General features: G+C 57.9%; 1 protein-coding gene across 1 annotated transcript in view; it reads right to left on the bottom strand.

The window, feature by feature from the left end:
• KSR2 (kinase suppressor of ras 2) overlaps positions 1-20816 on the bottom strand; it is a 52302-nt gene that overhangs the window by 20469 nt on the left and 11017 nt on the right. Inside the window, exons 5-15 of the mRNA XM_035340897.1 lie at positions 16618-16799; positions 10449-10518; positions 9690-9773; positions 7968-8035; positions 7706-7804; positions 6756-6874; positions 4756-4924; positions 3251-3292; positions 2877-2943; positions 2306-2354; positions 1370-1737 (exon numbers count right to left, since the gene is read on the bottom strand). Of these exons, the coding sequence (XP_035196788.1) occupies positions 1370-1737; positions 2306-2354; positions 2877-2943; positions 3251-3292; positions 4756-4924; positions 6756-6874; positions 7706-7804; positions 7968-8035; positions 9690-9773; positions 10449-10518; positions 16618-16799 (1317 nt within the window). The remainder of the gene's footprint in view (positions 1-1369; positions 1738-2305; positions 2355-2876; positions 2944-3250; positions 3293-4755; positions 4925-6755; positions 6875-7705; positions 7805-7967; positions 8036-9689; positions 9774-10448; positions 10519-16617; positions 16800-20816) is intronic.

Here is a 20816-nt window from a genome sequence, read left to right as displayed (position 1 = left end):
AGCACCCTCGTAGCCAGCCCAGCACCACCACCAGCCACGAGCAGATCGTGCAGAGAGCACAAGCACAGCAGGAGGAAGCTGAACAGCCCCCGGCTGAAACCGAAAAACTACAGCAATGCTGCTCCAGCCTTCGAAGAACAGGGATAAAAGTGGGTTCGTGGCTGCAGGCAACGAGCACGCAACGCTCAGCGATGCTGTGAGTGCAGATTGTTTTTCCAGCAATCCCATAACGCCGTATTTTGACCTTAAAAAGGACCGAGTGCAGCTGGGGAGGAAAAGAAAGCGGAGCGGCGTGCTTGGCAGCCCCATTAATGCTTCAAGCGGCTGCGGTGCACGTATTTATTTTGTCAAAGCTGTCAAAAGCAGCACCTGAGCGGGTTTATATAAAGAGGCGTTAGAATAGGAAATACTTCAGAGCTAAATAAAATAAAATAAAATAAATTGCTCCGCTCCTGGGGTTGAATAGGACTGGGGAGGCGAGCAGACCCGCGCCGCAAAGGGCTCATGGCTCTGCGTCCCGAAACGCTGCCGGGAAAGGGATGGAAATTCAGCCTCACCTTGGGGAAACTCAGCTGCAGTCATCACCTGGAGGTGGGGGAGCAGCTGAATATTCAGGGATAGATGGATTTTACATGATGGCAGGTCAAGGCTCGGTGATCAGGAGAGACACGAGGGGATTCAATGCGTCTCTGCAGCATGGTGCCTCCGCTTCTGTGCCCGAAGGCCACGTCTCCCTCCCCTGGCCCTGTCCCACGCACAATTTTGGGGGTACCACAGGGACAAATACTTTGGGAAAGGAAGGGAACGGTCCAGGAGACCGTGACTCATCTTGCAGGGGGTCGGGAGCGAGGAGCCCCCATGGACAAGCTCCTTAGAGCACCAGCCCTCCTTGAGCACACCCAGATTCCCACACCTCTGCTGTCCTTCTGGCTGTACCGAGGACAATTTGACACAGAACTCATGCCCTGCTAAGCCTACAGATAGATGCCTGAGCCATTTCCACACCACCAGCTCACTCGTGGGGCCTGCTGCCCCACTGCTTCACACCCTCCAGACCCCATCACTTATCCAAGCACCGGCCAGCAGACCACACAAAAACCCCTCCGGGCCAGAAGCTGCCAAGACAGCACCGTGCTGCGCTCCTCCTGGTTAAAACAGACCTCCAGGCTCCAGGTTTCCAGGAGATGAAACTGCCTGGCCCCACACAGAAGGGTTTTACTGTCCCACAGTGTGCATCACAGGAGATGGAGGACATCCCTCTACCAGGATGAGGAGGACTAGCCTCCTGGCACCTTATCAAGAGGTATTGTTGGACTTCAGGGGGACTTTTTGGAAAGAAAACCATGCACGCGAGATGCCGGGCCCCTACCTGGTGATGATGGCGAGGTGCGGGGGGCTCATGCAGGCCCCCATGAAGAGCACCACGTTCTCGTGCCGCGTCTGCCGGTAGGCCATCACCTCCCGCTTGAAGGCCTTCAGCTGGTCCTCGTTGTCCCGCTCGATGTCGATGAGGCGGATGGCCACCTCCCCGTGCCAGCGGCCGTGGAAGACCTGCCCGAAGCGGCCCTTGCCGATGAGCTCGCCGATCTCCAGCTGCTCGAAGGGGATGTCCCACTCCTGGAGGAAGATGCTGGTCTGGCTGGCCTTGCGGGGGAAGTTGCGGGCGGAGAGGAGCGAGAGGTTCATCTCCTCGAAGTCGTCCTCCGACTCCTGCGCCTCCTCGGCGCCTTCCTCGTTCTGCAGGAGGGAACAGGGAGGTGACCGCACGTGGGGACCGGTGCCCACCTTCCACCCTTGGGTGTGCAACGGGGCTGCCCAGTCAACACGACACAAACTGGGGAGCTGCTGCTGAGAGGATCCTCGCCCTGTGCCAAATTTTCAGTGCATCTCATCAAATTTCACTGTATGTAAAGCTGAGGGCAAATATGAGGGACCCGTACAGAGCCAGCTGGGTTGGGAAGGTCCTTCAAAATCACCAAGTCCAACCATGTTGACCTGCCCAGCCCCATCACCAAGCCACATCCCTCTGTGCCTGGGCAGGATCAGGCCTGGCTGTTAACTCATTTATCTGCAGCTTCACCACAGAGATGTTAATCTCACCGGGTGCCTAAAAACACGCCTTGAAATGTCCGTGACATGGGTGCCAGCAGAGCCCCAAACTGACCCAGACAGTTCTGTGCAATCATTTCTGGAGATGCACAGACAATGAAGGCATCAAAATCCCAAATTCCCAAACCCTGGCTTAACCAACGTCAGTTTTGGGTTCTTTCCCTTTCACCCCACCAACAAAACCCAAGCAGCTCACCTCTGACGTGGGCTCCACTTCAATTTGAAGTAATGGATTTCCTTCCAGGCTATTAAAAAAAAAAAAAAAAAAGTGATGTGAAAACAACGGTGATTTGAAAACAACGCTAGGTACGTCACTCTCACCCAAGGGATCGGCAAGGAGAAGTGCTGGCTAATTAGCCTTGCTGCTAACTGTGGAGAGGTGCCCCTTCCCCACAAGTCGCAGCCACCCGAGGGGCTGATGGAGCACAGGAGGGGGATGGATGGGATCCCTCGCTGAAGTCCTGGGGGGGGGGCTGGTGACAAGAAGCCCCCCAGGACCTCGCAGCTTTGACCATGTTGAAGCAGGGCTGGGGCAGGTGCTTGTGGCACATTGAGGAAGTTTCTCAGATTTGACTTTTTTCTGACATCAGGACCTAGGGGGTGAAGGCCAACCCCATCTCAGAGGCAGGGCTGCACCAGCAGGAAGAAAGCGATGTAAAAAAACCTCCCCATCTCTGCCTCCTTGCAACCGCTTTTGGTTCCCCCATGCTCCTAGCACATAAACCCCTCGCTCCCAAAAGGGCTCTTCTATGGGGCCCGGCACTCACATGGGGTTGGAGGTCACGGGGTGCAGGACCACCTGCGGGGCTCGGGTCGGCGTCTCGGGTACCACGTCTGGGGAGGAGAGAGCGCAGTGAGAGCCGGTGGGGTCCCCCTGGGAGCCCAGCCCTCCCTCCAGCCCCCAAAACCCTTGGATCAGACCCAGGTGCAATTCCAGGGATCATTTGGGGCCACCCAGCCCTGTGGTATCTTCATAGCACATGCGGTCCTGCAGCAATGTATGGGTTTGGGGGAGCACATATGGGTTGGGGGACCCAGCTCAACCTCCCTGCACGGACCCAGCCACGCACCCACCCCCAGAGGGACCCTGCCCCTCTCCAAGGGGTGCAGCTCAGCACCCTGCCTCGTAGGAGAGCCTCACCTGGGAAAATGAACTGCTGCTTGTACTTGTAGTAATGGGAGGCTGCAAAAGAGAGAGGGGGGTAAATGCCAGCCAGGCAGGGCTGCGCCCAGTCCCCCACCACAAAACACCAGCCCCAAGGCTGGTCCCTGCCCCACATCCCAGGGAGGACCCGATCCATCACACACACACTACCTCCTTGGCTCCCTAAACCTATTTGATGTGTGCGGAGGTATTTTTCCTCCTGTGTAGCCTCTGTACACACTTTTCCTGTAAGCTCTACATTGCTCGAGAGACGAGAGCCACCACGGTCGGGTTTGGTATGTGCCAGCTCTTAAAACTTCACTCCTCTTTTTGCTGGCATCAGCGACCCCTTCCCACCCGTAATTAACATTCGGGGAGTGCTGATGCCGCCTGTGGGGTTCGGACACCCGGTTGGCAAGCAAAAGCCTGCGGGGTTTGAGCGGTGCGACCAGCCCTGCAGACACCAAGCAACGAATTTCCAGCCGTTTGCACCCATTTTTGCCTGCTCCAGCCCATCGGCTCTGCAGCAGGACCCAAGCACACCTGAGCCGAGATCAAAGGAGACCCAGAGGTAATTCTAGGCGAGAAAAGGTCACCGTGCTGCAGTCCCCGAGCTCAAATCCTAATCCCCGAGATGACCATCAGGATGAGGCCGCTCTGAACTTCCCGCACGGGAAGATGAAAGCGCGGTGAGCCCCGCTTTGTGCCAACCAGATCCTCTTCTCCCCAGGGCATAGGGCAGGGGGGGAGCCCCTCTGAGCTCTGTGGGGCTGATCCTGCCCCGCTCCATCCCCGCCGGCTCGATGCGAGCCCCAGCTCCGGGTCAGGAGGTGCTGCTGCCAGCTGCAGGCTTCCTCCTGCAGTTTGCACTTCAAAGGACATGAAATAACAGCCCGGGGGGAGGTCTCTGCTACATAAATAAAGCGTGATGGGGGCACCAAATGTTCTGGGGGTCCCCGAGACCCCTGTGGGGACCATGGCTCACTCAGGGAGTGGTATGGGAATGTTTGGGGCCACACTCCTCTGACATCAGGATGCTTCAGCCCTAGAGGGTGGGAGCAGAAGAGGCTCTGCAGGGGGCACACATCCCCCCCATCTTCCTCCACTATGTTCCTTGACCTCTCCCCCCCAGCACCCTGCCCAGCCCCTGGTGTGCTCCAGCCAGAGGGACTCAACCCCCTGGCCACCCACCCAAGAGGGGAGATGGACCAAAAGGGGTCACCAGTGCCAGGCTGGCCACAGGTGCCTCAGTGTTGCTCACAGAGGTCCTGCTTCAGAGCTGCTCAGGACCAACCTGGATAAAGCCCTGCGCTCTGACCCTGCTTTGAGCAGCAGCTTGGACAAGCGACTCCCGAGGTCCCTCCCAAATTATCCAAAACTCATTTCTGCTTCCTCTTCCCCTTTCCCAGCCCGGAGCAGACCCTTACCCCGAGGACACCCTCGGCAGACCCCCCCACACGTGCCTGGGGGCCTGATGTGGAGGTGGGGAGCGCGGCACGTACCCGGCAGGTTGAACTGCTTCTGCTGGCGCGGGCACTGCGGCGACGGGTGCAGCGGGGACGGCGGCGTGGCGCTGGGTGGCAGCGGCGGGGCCGGCGAGGACGGCGTGGAGGAGGTGGTGGAGGACGGGTTGCTGCTGGAGTCCGGCTGGTAGGGCACTGGGATGTGGTCCTGCGCGACACGGAGCGGGGAGATGGAGAGGGGAGATGGTGAGAGCCATGCCGGGCAGTGCCACCGCACAGTGCTGCAGCACGGAGGATGCCAGGTGACAAGTGGCAGTGACACGAGTCACCCTACTCCCATATTTTCAGGAGTCCTGGGGAACAAGCAGAGCCCCAGCACGGCCAGGGGGATGATTTCAGGCAGGATTGGAAGGACCAAACAAGGCTGCTGCAGTCCAAGCAGCACCCAAGCATCCCAGGACATCTCCCCGTGCTAGCTGACCTTGCCCTCCAATAACTGTTCCTAATCAAGGCAAGGACAAATGTGACGGGGCACCCTGGGATGGGTTAGTTAGGGCCACCTGGGACAAAACAGGGCTGAGGACCTGAAGGATTTGAGCATCTGGGAAGGAAAACTGGGGACAGAGTTCCCCACGTTGCCCACACCCATGCTATCCAGCTTGGAGACACATTGCAGGGTCTGATTTCCCCGCTGGAGATGGGAGCTCCCCTCGGCAAACCCCCCAGAAATCTGCACCAGCCTCCCACTTTTGTCCCATTTAATGAGGTTTTAAACAAGCTGGGCTTTCCAGGAAACCCACATGTGCTTTGTACCGTCCACCCTGACACACACGACAGCCTTGGCTGGGCAAAGTATTTTTTAAACCAACACCGAGCACCACGAACAATGAGATTTCTACGCTGTGCAGAGAGAACAGGGTATCTCTGAAGAAAAGCTTTTAGAAACACCAACAAAAGACGGGGCCCTGAGGGATAAAGCACGTTTACAGAGGACACTTTAATGGGAACAGGAGCCCTCGGGTCACAGCCTGGGAGAAGCACGAGAGCGCATCGTTACGCCCTGCTTAGGGGAAAGCTACGACAGGAGCGCAGTGACAGAAGGAGACTGGTGCTGCTGCCCTTCCTGTCCCAGCCCGTACCAGCGGAGCGGGCTGAATCACATCCCCAGCACCCTCTAATAAAATAAAAGAGCGTGGCGGCTACATGAAAAAAAATCACTGGAAGGACCTACGCTAGAAAGAAAAATGCATCTGGGTTTCTTTTATCTTCCCGCAGCAGCTCCGCAGCCTCCCCAGGTGCCACCAAAGCCATTTGTGCCACGCCATAACCACAACAACAACAAGGCAGATAATTACTCTGAGGATCTCCTAAGAGCCCAGGGTGTAAAAACTCTAAATTTCCTCCAAAATAAACCCATGCTGTTTTATTGCGATTAATGTAGCGCAGAGAAAGCAGCCAGGTGCGCTGCCCGGTCTGCTCGACCGGCGGGGCCAGGGACATGAGCAGACTCCGGGCTTGTCTGACTTGGAGCAGTTTTCCTGAAGTTTCAGGCAGCAGCTCCAATCCCACATGATTTCTGAGCTATTTGAAAAAAATAAGCTTGGAGGATGCAGAATGCAGGGAGAATCCCCCCCCCCCCCGGCGGATGTGCATGGAAGCCCAGGGACCCTCAGGAGCAGGAGATGCTCTATCCAGGGAAAAGCAACCGGTCCCCTCCTGCCCCAAGCACAGGGCACGCGGGCACAGGAATTTAATTAATTCCTTCCTTTAAGAATGACTTTCAAAGCTCCTGAGTAGCAGAGGGGTTTGATACTCTGGGGGAGGACACAGCCTGGGGCAAGGCATGGCAGCAAGGGGATGGGTGATGGACGCACCCAGACAAGGGATGGCTGAAGAGCCAGCAAATGCCACCAAAATTGTGATGATTCCCCTCTTGGGAGGGCACAGGAGGGGTCTGGGGCGTTGAGGCAGGAGCAGAACCTCGGTGGTTGCTGGGCAGGGGTCTGGCAGGGGTCTGGGGACCACGCCGCACTGCTCACCTTGTTGAGCTTGTTGGTTTTGGGGAGCGTCTGGCTGACGTGCAGGTCCGAATACCTGGGGGGCTTCCGCAGGGGGTTGTTGATATCGCAGGGCACCGACTCTGTCCGGACTAACCTCGCTGCAGGGAGAGGGGACAGGGGGGACAGGGGTGGAGGGGGCAGAGAGAGAAAGAGGGAGGCTGTAAAAGGCACAGGTCGGAGAGCATCAGCAGCCGCCAGGAGCCCGGGGCTTTGGCCACCACGAGCATTTTCCCACCCGGTGCCACCATCCTCTTCCTCGCAGCAGGCCAAGGAGCCGGCTCAGAGCCTCCCGCTTGCAGCAGGGATGTTTTAGGAGAGTTTGGGGGGGGGGGGGGGGGTTAACTCATTAATGCTGAACACTGGCTGCCCCCAAGCCACATCGCTCCTTGCTCCTGCCCTAAAACGTGCAGCAGGCAGCTCTGGCTCCAATTTCTCAGCCCGCAGCCGTGACCCCAGTTTCTGGGAGTCGCCCAGCGCCGAGCCCTGGTGCCACCAGCGCAATGTGTTTTCCTGGTAGGGAACTGCTGAGCAGGCTTTTGGTGATCAGGTGGTGTTTAGCGCACACGAGCGGCCTTATTAGCTCAAAATTAAACTCAGAGCTGGAATTGGCTTTGAAAGCATTTCCCCTAAGTGATCTCAGCCCTTCGTCCTCCGCCGTCGGAGCACTCGGCCAAAAACTGGAAGAAAAGAGGTGGGAAGCGGCGCCCGTCTTCCAGCTGCAAGATCTCCCTTTCCAGGCTTGCAAAAGTGCCCAAATTTCCAAATCTCTCTGCATTTCCAATGGATTCTCGGGGCAGGCAGCTCCGGAAGCACCAGGGGAGCATCCGGAGGGGCACGGCCGGGACCCCCATGCACCGAGAGCCGCGGTGGGTCCGAGTGCCACGCGTGCGCCCTGAGGTAGCGAAAGGCTAAAACCTGTTGGCACTTACCCCGTGCGGTGGGGAATCTGAAAAGAAAAGGTGGCAGGGGGAGGGTGGGTGGAAGCGGTTTGCAATGCAAATCTGCCTCGCCCCGCACGGCTCGTCTCCCTACAAGCGGAAAAGACGGTCGGTAAAATTTTCACAGAGCGCCCAAAGCGGTTTCGGGAGCCTCGGGTCGAGGGGTCGGGCTCCCGAAAGTCGCCCGGGGGCTTCTGAAAGTTTTACCTGGAGGCAGCATCCCGGGAGGCAGAAGCGGAAGAAAGGCCCTTACCTCCGCGGTGGATGATCAGCAGGTGGCACGGAGGGGCCTCTTTGGTGCATTTGTTGTGGCACTTGAGCCTAAAGTGATGGAGAAACCCGTAAGGAACGGGGACAGACACGGCCCCGGCGCATCGCCCTGCACCCGGGGCTCATGGCCACGCAATGGTCCCCTGGGGAAAGCCTCCCTCCCCGCTCCTGCGGCCCCAAATTGTTGTTTCTGACTTTTAACCAAAATAACAGGAGCATTTGTGGGACTTTTGGTGAATATTCTGCAATATTCTGGGGGATGGAGCCCACAGAGGGCTGCACCCCGCGGGTAGGCACGTAGACATCAGCAGGCTCCCACCCCAAAATGTTCCTGCTGGTTCCTAATTGGGGATGGGAAAGAGTCCGGAGCCTGTGGATGGGGAGAGCCAGAGGAAAAGGGGAAAAAAAATAAAACACAGGAAAGAATTCAAAAACCAAGGGCAAAGGAGGAAAAAAACGGCGGCAGCTACAAGTCAATGAGCTGGGTAATGAAAATTCAGGAGTCTTGCATGTTGGCTTTTATTACAAAGCCATTCCTAGAGGGAAAGGTAGAGATTAATTCAGTATTTGAGGCTTGGGGGCTTTTTTGCTCTGTTTGTTTGGTTTACCTGCATTTTCCCTCCCCCTCTTTTGGGTAGGGGAACATAGCACGGGGGCAGGCAAAGTCAGCAAACACAAATATTTTGTGTTCACCCCAACTTTTTAAAATACTTGGGATTCATTTGCTCTTTTTGGAGCAAACACGGGAAGCAGGAGCAGGACAGATCCTGGCCGTTTTTCAGCCCTTGCACACACGGGGAAAAGGGGAAGAGTTCCCAAGGGAACGGGGTGATGCGTGCAGGAGGTGGCGTTCAACGCTCAAGCGAAAAATAAGCTGAAGAATCACCACTTAAAAAAAAAAAAAAAAAAGAAAAAAAAGTTTTTTTAATGTTATCACTTCCAGAAAACCTCCACCACCACCCAGAACTGCACAATAGCTCCGCATTCCTTGCCCGGGTTTAAATCCCACTTTGCTAACTCATCAGCATTTAATCAACGGCCCCAGCGATCGTTATCGCTTGATAGCCCCAGCTAACTCAGTTACCAGCAGACAATCAGCAAATTCCCAGCACTGATCCCTAGCAGAGGCAATTGCGCCTCCAGCAGCAGTTTCACTAAGTGCTGATGCCTGCACGATACCGTGCAGGAGACGGGCGACCCTGGATTTTAAGTGGCATTAGCATCCTCCTCGCTGTCTTTTCCCAGCCTTGCCCAAAAAATGGAAACGGACCCTCCACCGCCGTCCCTCTCCCTTGCAAAGCATCTTAATTGTGCTCGTGGGTGGGCTGGCTGCTTGCCACCACGTGCCTGCCAGGAAATAGAAGCCCCTGTGACTTTTGCTGGGGAATAAAAGGAAGGATTTGGGCCAAAGCTGGGCGTGAAGCCCCCGTGCTGCCTGCAGGTGCACAGCTCCGCACGGCGCCCTGCCAGCCGAGCAGCCCCGGTGGGCAGCATCCTCCCCAAGGACCCCGCTCTGCTCCCTGCATGCAGACCTGACCTTGCCTCAGCCCCGTTTCGGGGCTTTTTTCACCCAATCCCATGTCTCGTTAAGGCTTCCTACAAGGTGGTGAGGTTCTGGCTGCTCCCCCCCATGCCCAAGCCCCTGCCTGGCTCCGCCACCGAAGCCCCTCGCGATCCCCCGGGAGCCGCACGCGGAGCTCCGTACTTGCAGTTTTTGCACTTCAAGCCAAACAACATTCCTTTCCCACAGACGGTGCAGGTCTGAGACATCCAGTACTTGGTGGAAAACCTGCAGGGAGATAGGCAGAGGGTGGCTGGGGCCGGGCGCAGCGGCACTGCCCTGTCCCAGCACCAGCACCTCCGGTATCTGCCGAGCCGTGATTTATCCCTCTTGTGCTGCACCCAACGCTGCTACAGACGGGGAGGCATCGCTCTGAGGATGCCAAAACACCTCTCTAAGTCTCCCTCTGGTTCGTGCAGCCTGCACCAAGAAGGACTCCACACAACTCCCCGGTTTTGCCCACCCAGTGCTGAATCCAGGGCTCCAAAAATTCCCCCTTGCCCCAAGGCTCGGCTTCCCAGCCCGCGCTGAACAGCGGCCTCGAGGCAATTTCCCACGTTTCGCCTTCCTGTCGCAGGTACAGAAGGGCAATAAAGCAGAGATAGGAAATTTGCTGAAGGTTGGCAGGGTCACGGGTAATACATGGCTTTTATTGATAGTGGCTCAAGCCTTATCTAACCCAAATCGGAGCTGAAATGGAATTTAAATGGGCTGCTAGGACAGTGCAGCCAAGCATGGCAAACTGGGAATCCAACACAGAGCCCCCGTCCTGGACAAGAGAAGGAAAAGGAGATGCTCATCGCGTCCCACGAGCTTTGCTGAGGCTGCTGCGTGTCCCCACAGGGCACGAGGAGAGGCCAAGGATGGCTCCGGCGTCCCCATCCCACCCCAGGACCAGCGTACCTGTGCTTTATGGAGTTTCCCAGGTCTCGTCGGGGGATCTGTGGGGACCAGCGAGGCACTGACAGCGTATCTGCAGGGGACGAGACAAGGAAACCATCGGGGTTAACGCAGGCGAAAGCCAGAGGTGACATTTTCATGGGGGTAGCTGAGGACGCACCCAAAAATGAGGTTTTGCCAAACTTTTCCCTTGGAGACCCCCCGGTAGTTTGCCTTTTTCCAAAGGAAGACACATCGAGCTTTGGGTCTGGGGGGCATCGGGGTGCCTCCAGCTGCCCCCAGCACCCATTTTGGGGCAGGAGGGGGGTGGGAGCCGCTGCACCCCCTGTGCACACATGGGTGTGTGAAAGCTGCCGGAGCCACTTAGCGGTTTCCAAACAAGAAAAGGGAAAACGAAGCACAAACGGCAGCGGCACCGTTTATTAATAAGACATCACGTCTTGGGGTTGCATTTCTGGCTGAACAAAAAGCTGAGCGTCAGCCGCTTGCAAGCCAATTTAACTCTTATTCAAGCTGCTGATTAAAAAGAGAAAGCAGCCTCCATGTACTTCTGCAGGGGGAAAAGGAAGGAGAAAGGGCAACGGGACCTTGGCTGGGTGAGGAAAACGACATTTGGGGATTCGGAGGCTGGGTGTTCAACAAGGGGTTCACCAGGGGGCCCAAATGAAGCAAGCCGGCCCCAGCTGCAGCGCCGGCCGTTTGCTCGGCGTGCCAGCAAATCCCTGGCTAAACACACTTCCAATATCCCCCCTACGAGCGGGCAGAGCCGCTGTTTGCTTTAATATCCCATTTTAATAATTGCGCTCCGGCTGAAGGTTACATTTCCATGCCTGCGCCCATCGCCGCTGCGGCTGGAGCCCGAGCATCCCCCAAAACAGCCCAGCACCATCCCCAGCACAGCCTCTCCAGCCCCGACAGACCCTAAAGCATGGTCAGCAATTAAGATGTTTGAGGACTACAAAGCCAATTAAGGTAATTGCTGCCCCCGTTTTATACCGGTGGCACTCTGCTTCTGCCGCATCAGCGCTCCCAACCCCAGCGCCCGCAGCAGCATCCCTCCTGCCGCCCCTACACCCACAACCTGCAGGGGACGGGTAGATTTTGGGGACCACCCTCAAAGCCCAGGGCCAGTGCGGGAAGCAGGCGGCCCGCTCCACACCCAGCCCTGCAGCACCAAGCTCTACTCTCCCCTAAATGCCATTTTCTCATCTGTAAATCACATTAAACAAATAAAATCCACCCCACCCCCCACCCCCCCCGCCCGCCACTCCTTGATGAACCAAACAGGCAAGAACAGCTCCTCTCCCCGAATTAAATTACAACCTCCGCCTCAGCATCCACAATTTATTTCCACTAACTTTCAGCTGGCCTCAATTAAATCCTGCCATCCCAGGGAGGGGGAGAGGGGCGAGGCAGAAAGCTGGCCGAGGCTTTTAATTACTTTCTAAATGCGCTCGCTGCAAAATTTATTAAAGTGTATCGGGGATTTTAACCTCCGAACAAAAATGAGACCGCCGTGATTCACAGTTAATTATTTCCATTACGGGGGATGATACACGCAGAGCAGAGGCCTCCAACAATAGGGCTGCTGCTTGTGGGGTCGGGACGCGCCGAGCAGCGCGCGGGAGGCCGGGGGGAACACCCTGTTGCTGCCCCAAGGATTTGGGGGCTTTTCAAGTTAATTGGCAGTTCTCCCCTTTAACCTGTGAGTTGAGTTGTGCATCTAGGGGAACAGCTTTTTCTTTTTTTTTTCCCATGGATGATATCCATCGAGGGTTAACCCCAAAGGGAAGGTCCAGGGGATGCTTCCATGCAGGCAGCGCCATCCTCCCAGCACGGCACAAATACTCCCATTAAAACCCCAAAATCACCAGGATGAGGGGCAATTGTAAGACAAAACCTCGTGGCCACGGGATGGGAGCAGCACGTCGCACTGCCAGAAAGGGGATGAGCCACTTTTGGGGTAGATCCCTGCCAGTTTGGCACTGCTCGCACCCCTTTCGCAGTGGGCATCTCCAAGCATCCGCGCTGTGCCCCAGCTGCACCGGGGAGATTTTGTTTGCCCAGTGAGAGGAGAGGGCAGGGAAGAGAGGGTCACGGGGAGGCAAAGAGCCTGGCAGGGACCTCGCCGTGACACCCTGCCCCTGCATTTTGGCAGCACGGAGCCTCGTTGCCAAACCGAAACTGCCCGGTGACAATTGGTGTCTCCTCACCTCCCCTGCCCCACTGCCATGCATCGCTGTGCCACCTGCAGCCTCACTCAAGGCCTGAAAATCAGAGCTCTTTAACCATAATTCCCCCTGCCCCAGTGCGTGAGGACAGTTTTAGGGTGTTTTTTTTTATCCCCCTCTCCTCCCAGGTGCATGGGGCCAATTTCAGAGGAGGACAGAGCAGGGACCCCCCCCTCCATCCCCACATCGCCTGCTGGAGTCACCATCCCCGGGATGCAAACCCCTCCTCGTGGAGCATCACCACCCCCCAGCTGGTGGGTACCAGCGCTGTCCCACCCCAAAACCTCTGCGCTTTCACCACCACCACCACCGCATCGCGCTCGCAAGTGGCTCCTCGCTCGGCACGGCACGCTTTATCCCCCATCGACAGCCCGCGCTTGACGGGGATCAAATGTGCCGAGAGACGTCGGGGGGGAGGGACGGTGACAGCCGCGTCCGGTGCAGCAATGACAGCGGGGACAGGAGCGAGGAGCCCCTGTCACCTCGCACCGGTGACAGGCAGCAGTGACAGGTCCCTGAGTGGCACCCGTGCGCGGCGCAGGTGACGGGGCCGGGATGCGGGTGACGGGGCCGTGACGCCCTCCTGGCCCCCGCAGCCCCCGCCCGCCGCGGAAGGAGGATGCCTGCGCGATGCTTTGCATGGAGAAGGGCGGCCGCAGCTCCCCCGTGTCCTTTATTTGGGGTTTCCCCCCTCCCCGGGGGCAGGTGCCCTTACCAAACGCGCCAGGAGCAGCGCGCAGGGATGGGGTGCGCTGAGCCCAGCCACGGGTGGGACTGTTTTGGCACGCTGTCAGCCTTACCCATCTCCTGGCACCCTTCTGGGCGCCCGGAGAATTTGGGTGAAGGTGTTGTCCATCAAAGAGGCAGCCCGATAAACAACGCCTCCCTCCTGGCACAGCAAACAGCACGGGGCTGTTATCACAACACGAACGGGAGGGACACGATGGATGGAAGGGGGCAAGGAAGGTGGCTTTGTTAGGGCTGAGATATCGGTGGGAGGGATAAGGGAGTTCCTTCTTCCCTGGGACACTATGTGCCAAAACCGGGACATTTCTCCCCATAGCGACAGGGGATGCTGGCGGAGGTCACTGCCCGCATGGAGCCAAGCCAAGCTCATCAGCAAACTGCTCCAGGGCAAAGGGTCTGGGGGCACTTGAGGGCGCAAATCCCCTCTGCAAGGCACCTCTGCACCTTGTCCTGGTTGGTTTTGAGGCCAAAGGAGGATGCAAGATCTCCCCAAACAGCAAAGGAAGGCGCAGCGACGCTCAGAGCAGCACCCCTGCCAGCTTCCCCCACGCAACGTGAACTCTGTGCAGAATTCAGGCTAGAAAGGGGTTCAGCTCCTCTCCTCCGTTAGTGTACGCAGGGTGCAAACGTGTCACCCTGGCCACACCTGGGAGCAGGCAGCAGGAACCCACGTCCCTCCAGGATCGCGCTGCGCTGTGCCATGGCGCGGGGACGTCCCCGCTGCAGCTGGAAGGATGCTCCACGAGCCCGCGGGCCAAGACGAAACCTCGGCTCATCAAAAGCAGCCGAGGAGAACAAGGCAGAGCTATTTCCAGAGCGTCTCTGCTAGGAAAACAGAAGTCACTTCATCATAACGGCAGTTCCTCTTTGCGGCGTGACAATCCTATTTATACAGCCGGAACGTCGCCTTCAGTCACTTCGCTGGCTCAAATGCCTCCGTTGGGATTTTTCTCCCCATTCAGAGCCTACAGAGGCTGCTCAGAGGGCAGGAAATGCTACGAGGGGAAGACTTTGAGGTGCTGCTGCTCAAAGCTTCACGTACCAGGGGATGCTCTGTGCTCCCAGGCTAGGGAAGAGCCTCTGCCGTGCGCTGTGCGTTCAGCAAGGTGCCTGCACGTGGAGGCATTGCAGGCAGCCTGGGCTTGCTGGGGGCTGATGATGGGGTTTTCCCTCCTGGGACATGCAGGGTGTTGGGTTGTACTGGGTCGCACTGGGTGCTCCCTTTCTTCTGCATGGTTGGTCTGCAGCTGAGGAAGGGCAGCAGCAAGGAAGACCCCTGCACACCAAGAGCCACGTCCCCAGGTCCTCAGCATCCCCCTGGCCACCAAACCCAGGTGCGGGAGGGCACCTGGTCCTCTGGCACCACCAGCACCACATTGGTGTCCTGAAGATGCTGGAAATATTAAGAACAAATGCACCCTCAAGTGGGTCTTGCCAGGTCAGGACACCCAGCTAACAGAGGTGCTGTTAGGAGGGTCTGCAGCCATCAGCCTTTAGGATAAAAAGGAGATCCCTCCTGATTTTTGGGTGCTCCCAGCAAAGCCACAGGGTGGTGACTCCTAAACGAGCTTGGCTCAAGGGCAGGCATGGGGACAGGGCGCTCCCTGGGGACCACGAGGTGCACGGGCACAAGGGGGAAGCTCCCGCACCTCGGCACGGGGCGAGCCGCGGAGACATTTACTCCTCCCCAGAAATGAACGGGCTTCGGCGCCGCTCGCAGTAACTCATCTTCTCGCCGTGATGTAACGAGCCCTGGCTTCAAGCTCCATTAAGCCCCAGCAAATCATCACCGCTCGATGCGGCCAGCACCGTGCTCAGCACCCGCTGGCCCGTGCAGGATGCTCCTGCTTATTTTCCCTTTCATCGCGTTTCCCCGCAGCCTGCTCAGCACCCAGGACCGAGGGCTGATGAGCACACGGACGCTGCTCCTGCAAGGAGCTCGCTCTGTAGCTGATGCTAAAACCTCTCAACAGGGATCAGCCTCTCTCCACGGCTCACTTCCAGCTCCAGAAACAAACATTCATGGCAGCCAAGGAAGTCGGAGGGCTGAGGGGAGGGAAATGGGAGAGGACACCTCTCCGGCAGCGCTCGTCGTTTGCTAGTCCATCACTTCTCATTGTCTCGCGCTCCTGCTCTGCCACATTACATCAGGTTATCACGCCACGGGACGTAATCCCACGCTGATGCACGAGGAAGCCTAATGCAAGCAGACACATCAGCGTTTTGCTGAGAACGGGATTTATTTCTTGGTTTCTGGTCCGCTACTCCCCATTGGTCTGGGCTGCAAGTCGAACTCAGCCGGTGCTGCTGGGGGAAGAGCGATGCAAAAATACCCTCGCCCCAGGGCAATCTGCTGGCCATGCCAGCCCGAGTCAGGTAGCCGGGCATCTCTCTGGAAATAGCAGCGCCTGCCCTCGGAGCTGCTGCCAGGTCCCATTGTCCCCAGAGCCCAAGAAGCAGGAGCAGTGGGACGCCAGGCACAGCTCGGTGACTCTTCTGTGCTGCCAAACGGCAGCTGATGCGGGCAAAGAAAGAAAGCAAGAAGTGGAACTAGATGATCTTTTCAGCTCTTTCCAACCCAAATAGTTCGGTGACTCCGTGAAATGACAAGGTCTTTGCTGGCAGGGCGCTGGGTGAAGCAGTGGCACCGTGATAGCAGCATGGGGCAAGGAGCGAAGCCGCAGGGGCTTTGGGGCCGAGCATCATGCCTGGATCCTAAAAGCTTCGGGTCCTACAGAATGCACCAGGATGGGAGCATCCGGCTGCCCCTCCTGGCCAGCAACACACAGCTCCTCGGACCAAACCCCCCAAAAGCACCTCTAGGAACGAGGGCAAGCAGCTCCATGCAGCCTAAAGGCAGGGTCTGGGCTGGCTGCTGCGGTCCAGCACCGTGGGGCTTGCAGCAGGCTCAGCACCTTGCACAAAGGGAGAACCACGGCTGCAGTCACCAAGGATCCCTTGAGAAACCAGCAGCAAAAGGCAGCATCACCGACCCAGCCAGCACGGGGAAAGCTCACGGATTTCCCAGCTCCAAGCAGCCGACCCCCTGCACCCGTTGCAATACCATAAATCCATCTGCACGTCTCCTCAGCCCTTACCGGTGCTTTTGCACCTCCCCAGACTGACGTCCTCCAGTTTGCAGGTTTTGCACAGCACACCCGTGTGCCTGCCAGCGGTGCCGCGCTGGGACTTACTTGCTGAGAAGGTGGCGTCGGTGTGGACGGGAGGCGTGGAGGGGAGGAACGGCGGGTACCCCACGAAGAAGGACCGCAGGGAGCGCTCGGAGAGCAGCGGGGAGCGCTGCGAGGGGATGTTCTCGCAGCTGCCCACGCTGTTGTGGATCTTGAGGTTCAAGGGCTTGTTCTTCTTCTTCACCCTGGGAGAGAAAGGAGAGTGAGGGGCAAGGGACCTGGGGGGGGGGGGGTTGCTCGCACGATGCTCCCCAGGGAGCGATGCTCACCCAGCAAGGCACTGCACTGCCCCGTAAATTTAGTGACAAATTAGACCCACATCCCTGGGAGAAGTCTCAATCCCTCCCCAACATCCAAAAAATAAAGGGAACTTTGATAAAGTGTTAGGAACACGCTGCACTGGAGAGCTCTGCCACCCACAAAGCCTGGCTGGGAAGGGTCGGCTGGTCCCAAAGCACCTTCGGTCCCAAAAGTATCCCTGAAACACTCGCTGGCCCAGCAGCTCCCATCCCCATCACACTGCAATAGCAAAATGTGGAGAGCAGCACCAGCTGCTGTGCCCAGAGCAGCTTCTGGGAAAGACAGCTCAGCCCCAGTGGAGGATTTGGGGCAGAAAGGCCCTTTTTGAACAACAGCCCGTGGTTATCATGGTCCAAATGTGGGTAAGGGACCTCCTGCGCTCCCAGCATCACAGCGCCTGTACCGACGGTACAGTTAGCATCGACGTGCAGCTGAATTTCATCCTCTTACTCAGTCTGCTGCCTTTGATTCCTGGCCACATCGTTATCATTTTAATTAGACGAAAACCAATGTGGGCGCAGAACGAATCGTGGCACCTCTGCAACAGCAACAGCTGGGCGCATCCAGCCGCAGCCCAGGAGGGAAACCCACAGCAGCTGGCCCCGGAGCTAAACCAGGCACCGTGCAATGCCAAGAAATGCTGCGCCACGCCATGCTTTGCTGTGCCACACCAAGAAATGCTGTGCTATATCACTAAATGCTGTGCCATGCCGTGCCGTGCCATCCCACGCCACGCAATGCTGCAAGCCCTGCTGCAGCAGAGGACAGGAGAGCATAAACCCCAGCACCGCTCACTCCAGAAACTTTTCGTGCCCATCGGCTGCTGCCCTGCGAGCACCTGCACGCTGCTCCACGCGCCCCAGGCCCTGCTCTGCCCTTGCTCCAGCAGCGCTGACCGAAGCCGCCCCCCCGGCCGCGCATCCCCCTGCGCAGCACCCGGGCATCTGGCCCTGCCAATTGGTAGGAAATGACCACGCTGCGCTCGCCAGCCCGCGTTAGCATCTGAAAATTAACCCGCCCTCTAATAAGCTAATTGTTTCCTTGCACAGGAAAAGCTGCTGCCGCTTTTAGGGTCTCTGTAATGACTTCTTTGGGCGCACTGCGCGCACGACTGCTGCAGTGATGCGATGCACCAGCAGTCAGTGCTGGCCATGCCCTGCACTGATCCTGACCCTAAAACCCCATCCCTTAAAGCAAATCCACAAAGCAGCAAGGTCAAAGCCAGTCCGACCCCTGCACCTGATCCCACCCAACCTTCCCATGCGGACCCAGAGGTCCAAGCACCCCTGGTGTGGCTCCCCCCGAGCCCCCCTGCGCTCAGCCCAAAGAGCTTCCTGCAGCACGGTGATTAGCCACTAATCTCATTTTTTTCCACCCATAAATCAGTTCCAGACCAAATATTTACCGAGAGCATCATTTCCTCGCCAAGCAGGGCTGGTGACAGCTCTCATTATTAGGAAGGATGAGTGATTTTGGACAGAGAGAGATTTTTCCTCTCTCCCTGCTTCTTCAGAAGAAAGAATAATAAAAAACACACAAAATCCCTGACCCTGCACGGAGACCCACAGGGTCCTGCCCCACCGGATGGACCACAGCCTCGGCCCCCTTCCCCATCCCAAAGAAGGGGTTCAGGGAGCAAAGGTTTGCCACCACTGTGGAGAGGAGCAGGGTGCTGCAGCAGGAGCATCCTCACGGGGATGTTCACAGGGACAAATTTCCCCTGTGGGTGTTGCTGTGACCCCCCTGCCCCAAGCACCCCACAACTGGGGACGGCACAGTCCTGGCCAGTAGGGACACCCACAGCACCCCTGGGTGCTGGAGGACAGCTTTTCAGGACGGAGCAGGAGGCAGCACGGTGCACGGGCACCCCATCCTCCTGGGGAAGGCGGCGAGGAGGGTGGCACAAACCCCCAGCACCCCGAGAAGCAGCGTGGTTCCTCTGCTTCCCCACCACCTCCTCCCACCCCTCGGGGCTGGCCGAGCTGGGGAGCTGACAGCTTGACAGCGGCAGACGGACAGACAGACACAGACAGACCGACCTCTGCGGGTCAGCAGCGCCGTGCCGAGGATATGGAGCGGCTCCTTTCCGGCTGTGACTTGTTTACCCCGAACACCCTTCCCTGCCAGGGGAGATGCTGAGATCCCGCTCATCCCGATACCAAGCACGGGGTGAGGCTGGCTGACCCCAAACCAACTCCACAGGAGGGCTAAGAGACCCCTGAAGCCACCTCCACCCTCCTGGGGATGTGGCCCCCAGGTCCCTTTTGGAGCCGCTCGTGCCAAAAGGGAGCGCCCTCGCTGCCGGGGCTCGGACCTTGATTCTGGTGCAAAGCGGGGTGCAGGATGCGGCCACCCTGTGGGGACAGCCCCTGTGGAGGAGGTGTACAGCTCCTGGGATAACAGCCCGGTGATTTTAGGGCCGTGCTGCTGAAGGAGCAAACGCGGCGCGACGGGAAGCACGGAGGAGGCTATTTAGATGGCAGCGATAGCACTCGGCCCGTGGCCATCACAGCATGAGGACACTTGTCCTCTGGTCACAGCTGGACAGCCTCCAAAATGAGACTTGAGCCACACTTGGAGAGGTTGGAAAGGCACAGAGAAGGGGCTCAGGGAGCTTTCAGTATCCCCTTATGGGTTTTGGTAAGGTGGTTTAAAGGCTTTGTGGGAAGCAAATGGGAGAACCAAGTGTTCCCCTCTAGGCTCAAAGTCCCCAAAATCTGGGGAGAAACCCTGGGGTGACACCATGGCATCACCCAGGGACAGCCACCACCACGGAGACAAGGGCTCCCTCCCCAAACCACCCCAAAACCAGGAGGAGAACCCCAAATCTGAACACCCCAACTAATTCTTCTACCAATTGAGGAGCTCCATTACCTCATCCCCCTCCCCATCGCCACCCCAGTTTGTCCCCATGCCCTCGGCTTCACCCTCGCAGGGAGGTGAACGCCGACCGTCGGGGACATCATTCCCTGCAAGAACTTGCTAAGCACGCGCTCGTTTTCCAAAAGGAAAGAAAGAGGCAGGCGGCGCGCGGCGCTTGGTGCGGATCCCTCCAGGTGCCAGCCCCCACCGAATGGCGCGTCCCCGCCCGCTGCACGGCATCAAACGCTCGTCACCGGCTGCGGGGAGAAAATAGAGGGTTTCGGCAGGCGGTGACAAACGGGAGCAGACACGCGGGACAAAAGGCCCGTCACGGCTTTCTGCAGGGTTTGACAGGTGCTCGGGGACGGGATCTATAGGGCCCCGACAAAGGGATGGGGCGAGGATGCGCACAGCGAGGACGCACGGAGCAGCAGGCGCTGGGAAAGCTCCCTGGGCACCCCAGAAAGGGACAGGGACAAGGACAGGTCCCCCTCCTCATGAGCAACACCCTCAGCTCCTCTCTGCCCCTCCTCCGAAATAAAAGAGGGAGAGAATAGCGCTGGGTAAATAAGCTGGATAAATACCTGCTCTGTCAGCTCGCCGCCGTTATTATTTTAATACAAAGATTAAAAGAGGCGATTTAGCAGAAACAGGTGATTTGCCCCTGCAGCTGGCTGCGCCAGGCTGTGCTTTATTCACCACTTTGCTCCTCTCCAGCACACTCCAATTTCAACAGGAGCGATGCTTTTAAAGGAAGGCAAATGGGGTGGGGTGGGGGGGAAGAAAATCATCGGCATTTCGGTGAGCTCTCTGCAAAGGATTAAAGCTTGCTGCCGTCTGGGCTGAAGCGCACGGCCTCGGTCAGGATTCAGCCTGGAAGATTTATGGCCTTTTGACTGGCTTAATTGCACGATATTCTGTATTAAATCAGAGCGGGGAGCTCGGCGGGCACTGCCTGGGCATGCGGCCACCTCCCACCCAGGCAGCAGCACGGATGGGCAATAGCAAGAAAAAAAAAAGGTGGGGGGGAGAGCCCCTTT

This window comes from Oxyura jamaicensis, chromosome 15 (assembly GCF_011077185.1).
Source record: "Oxyura jamaicensis isolate SHBP4307 breed ruddy duck chromosome 15, BPBGC_Ojam_1.0, whole genome shotgun sequence".
Classification (NCBI taxonomy): Eukaryota; Metazoa; Chordata; class Aves; order Anseriformes; family Anatidae; genus Oxyura; species Oxyura jamaicensis.
Note: the sequence above shows the minus strand (reverse complement) of the source record. Positions and strands in the feature narration are given on the sequence as shown.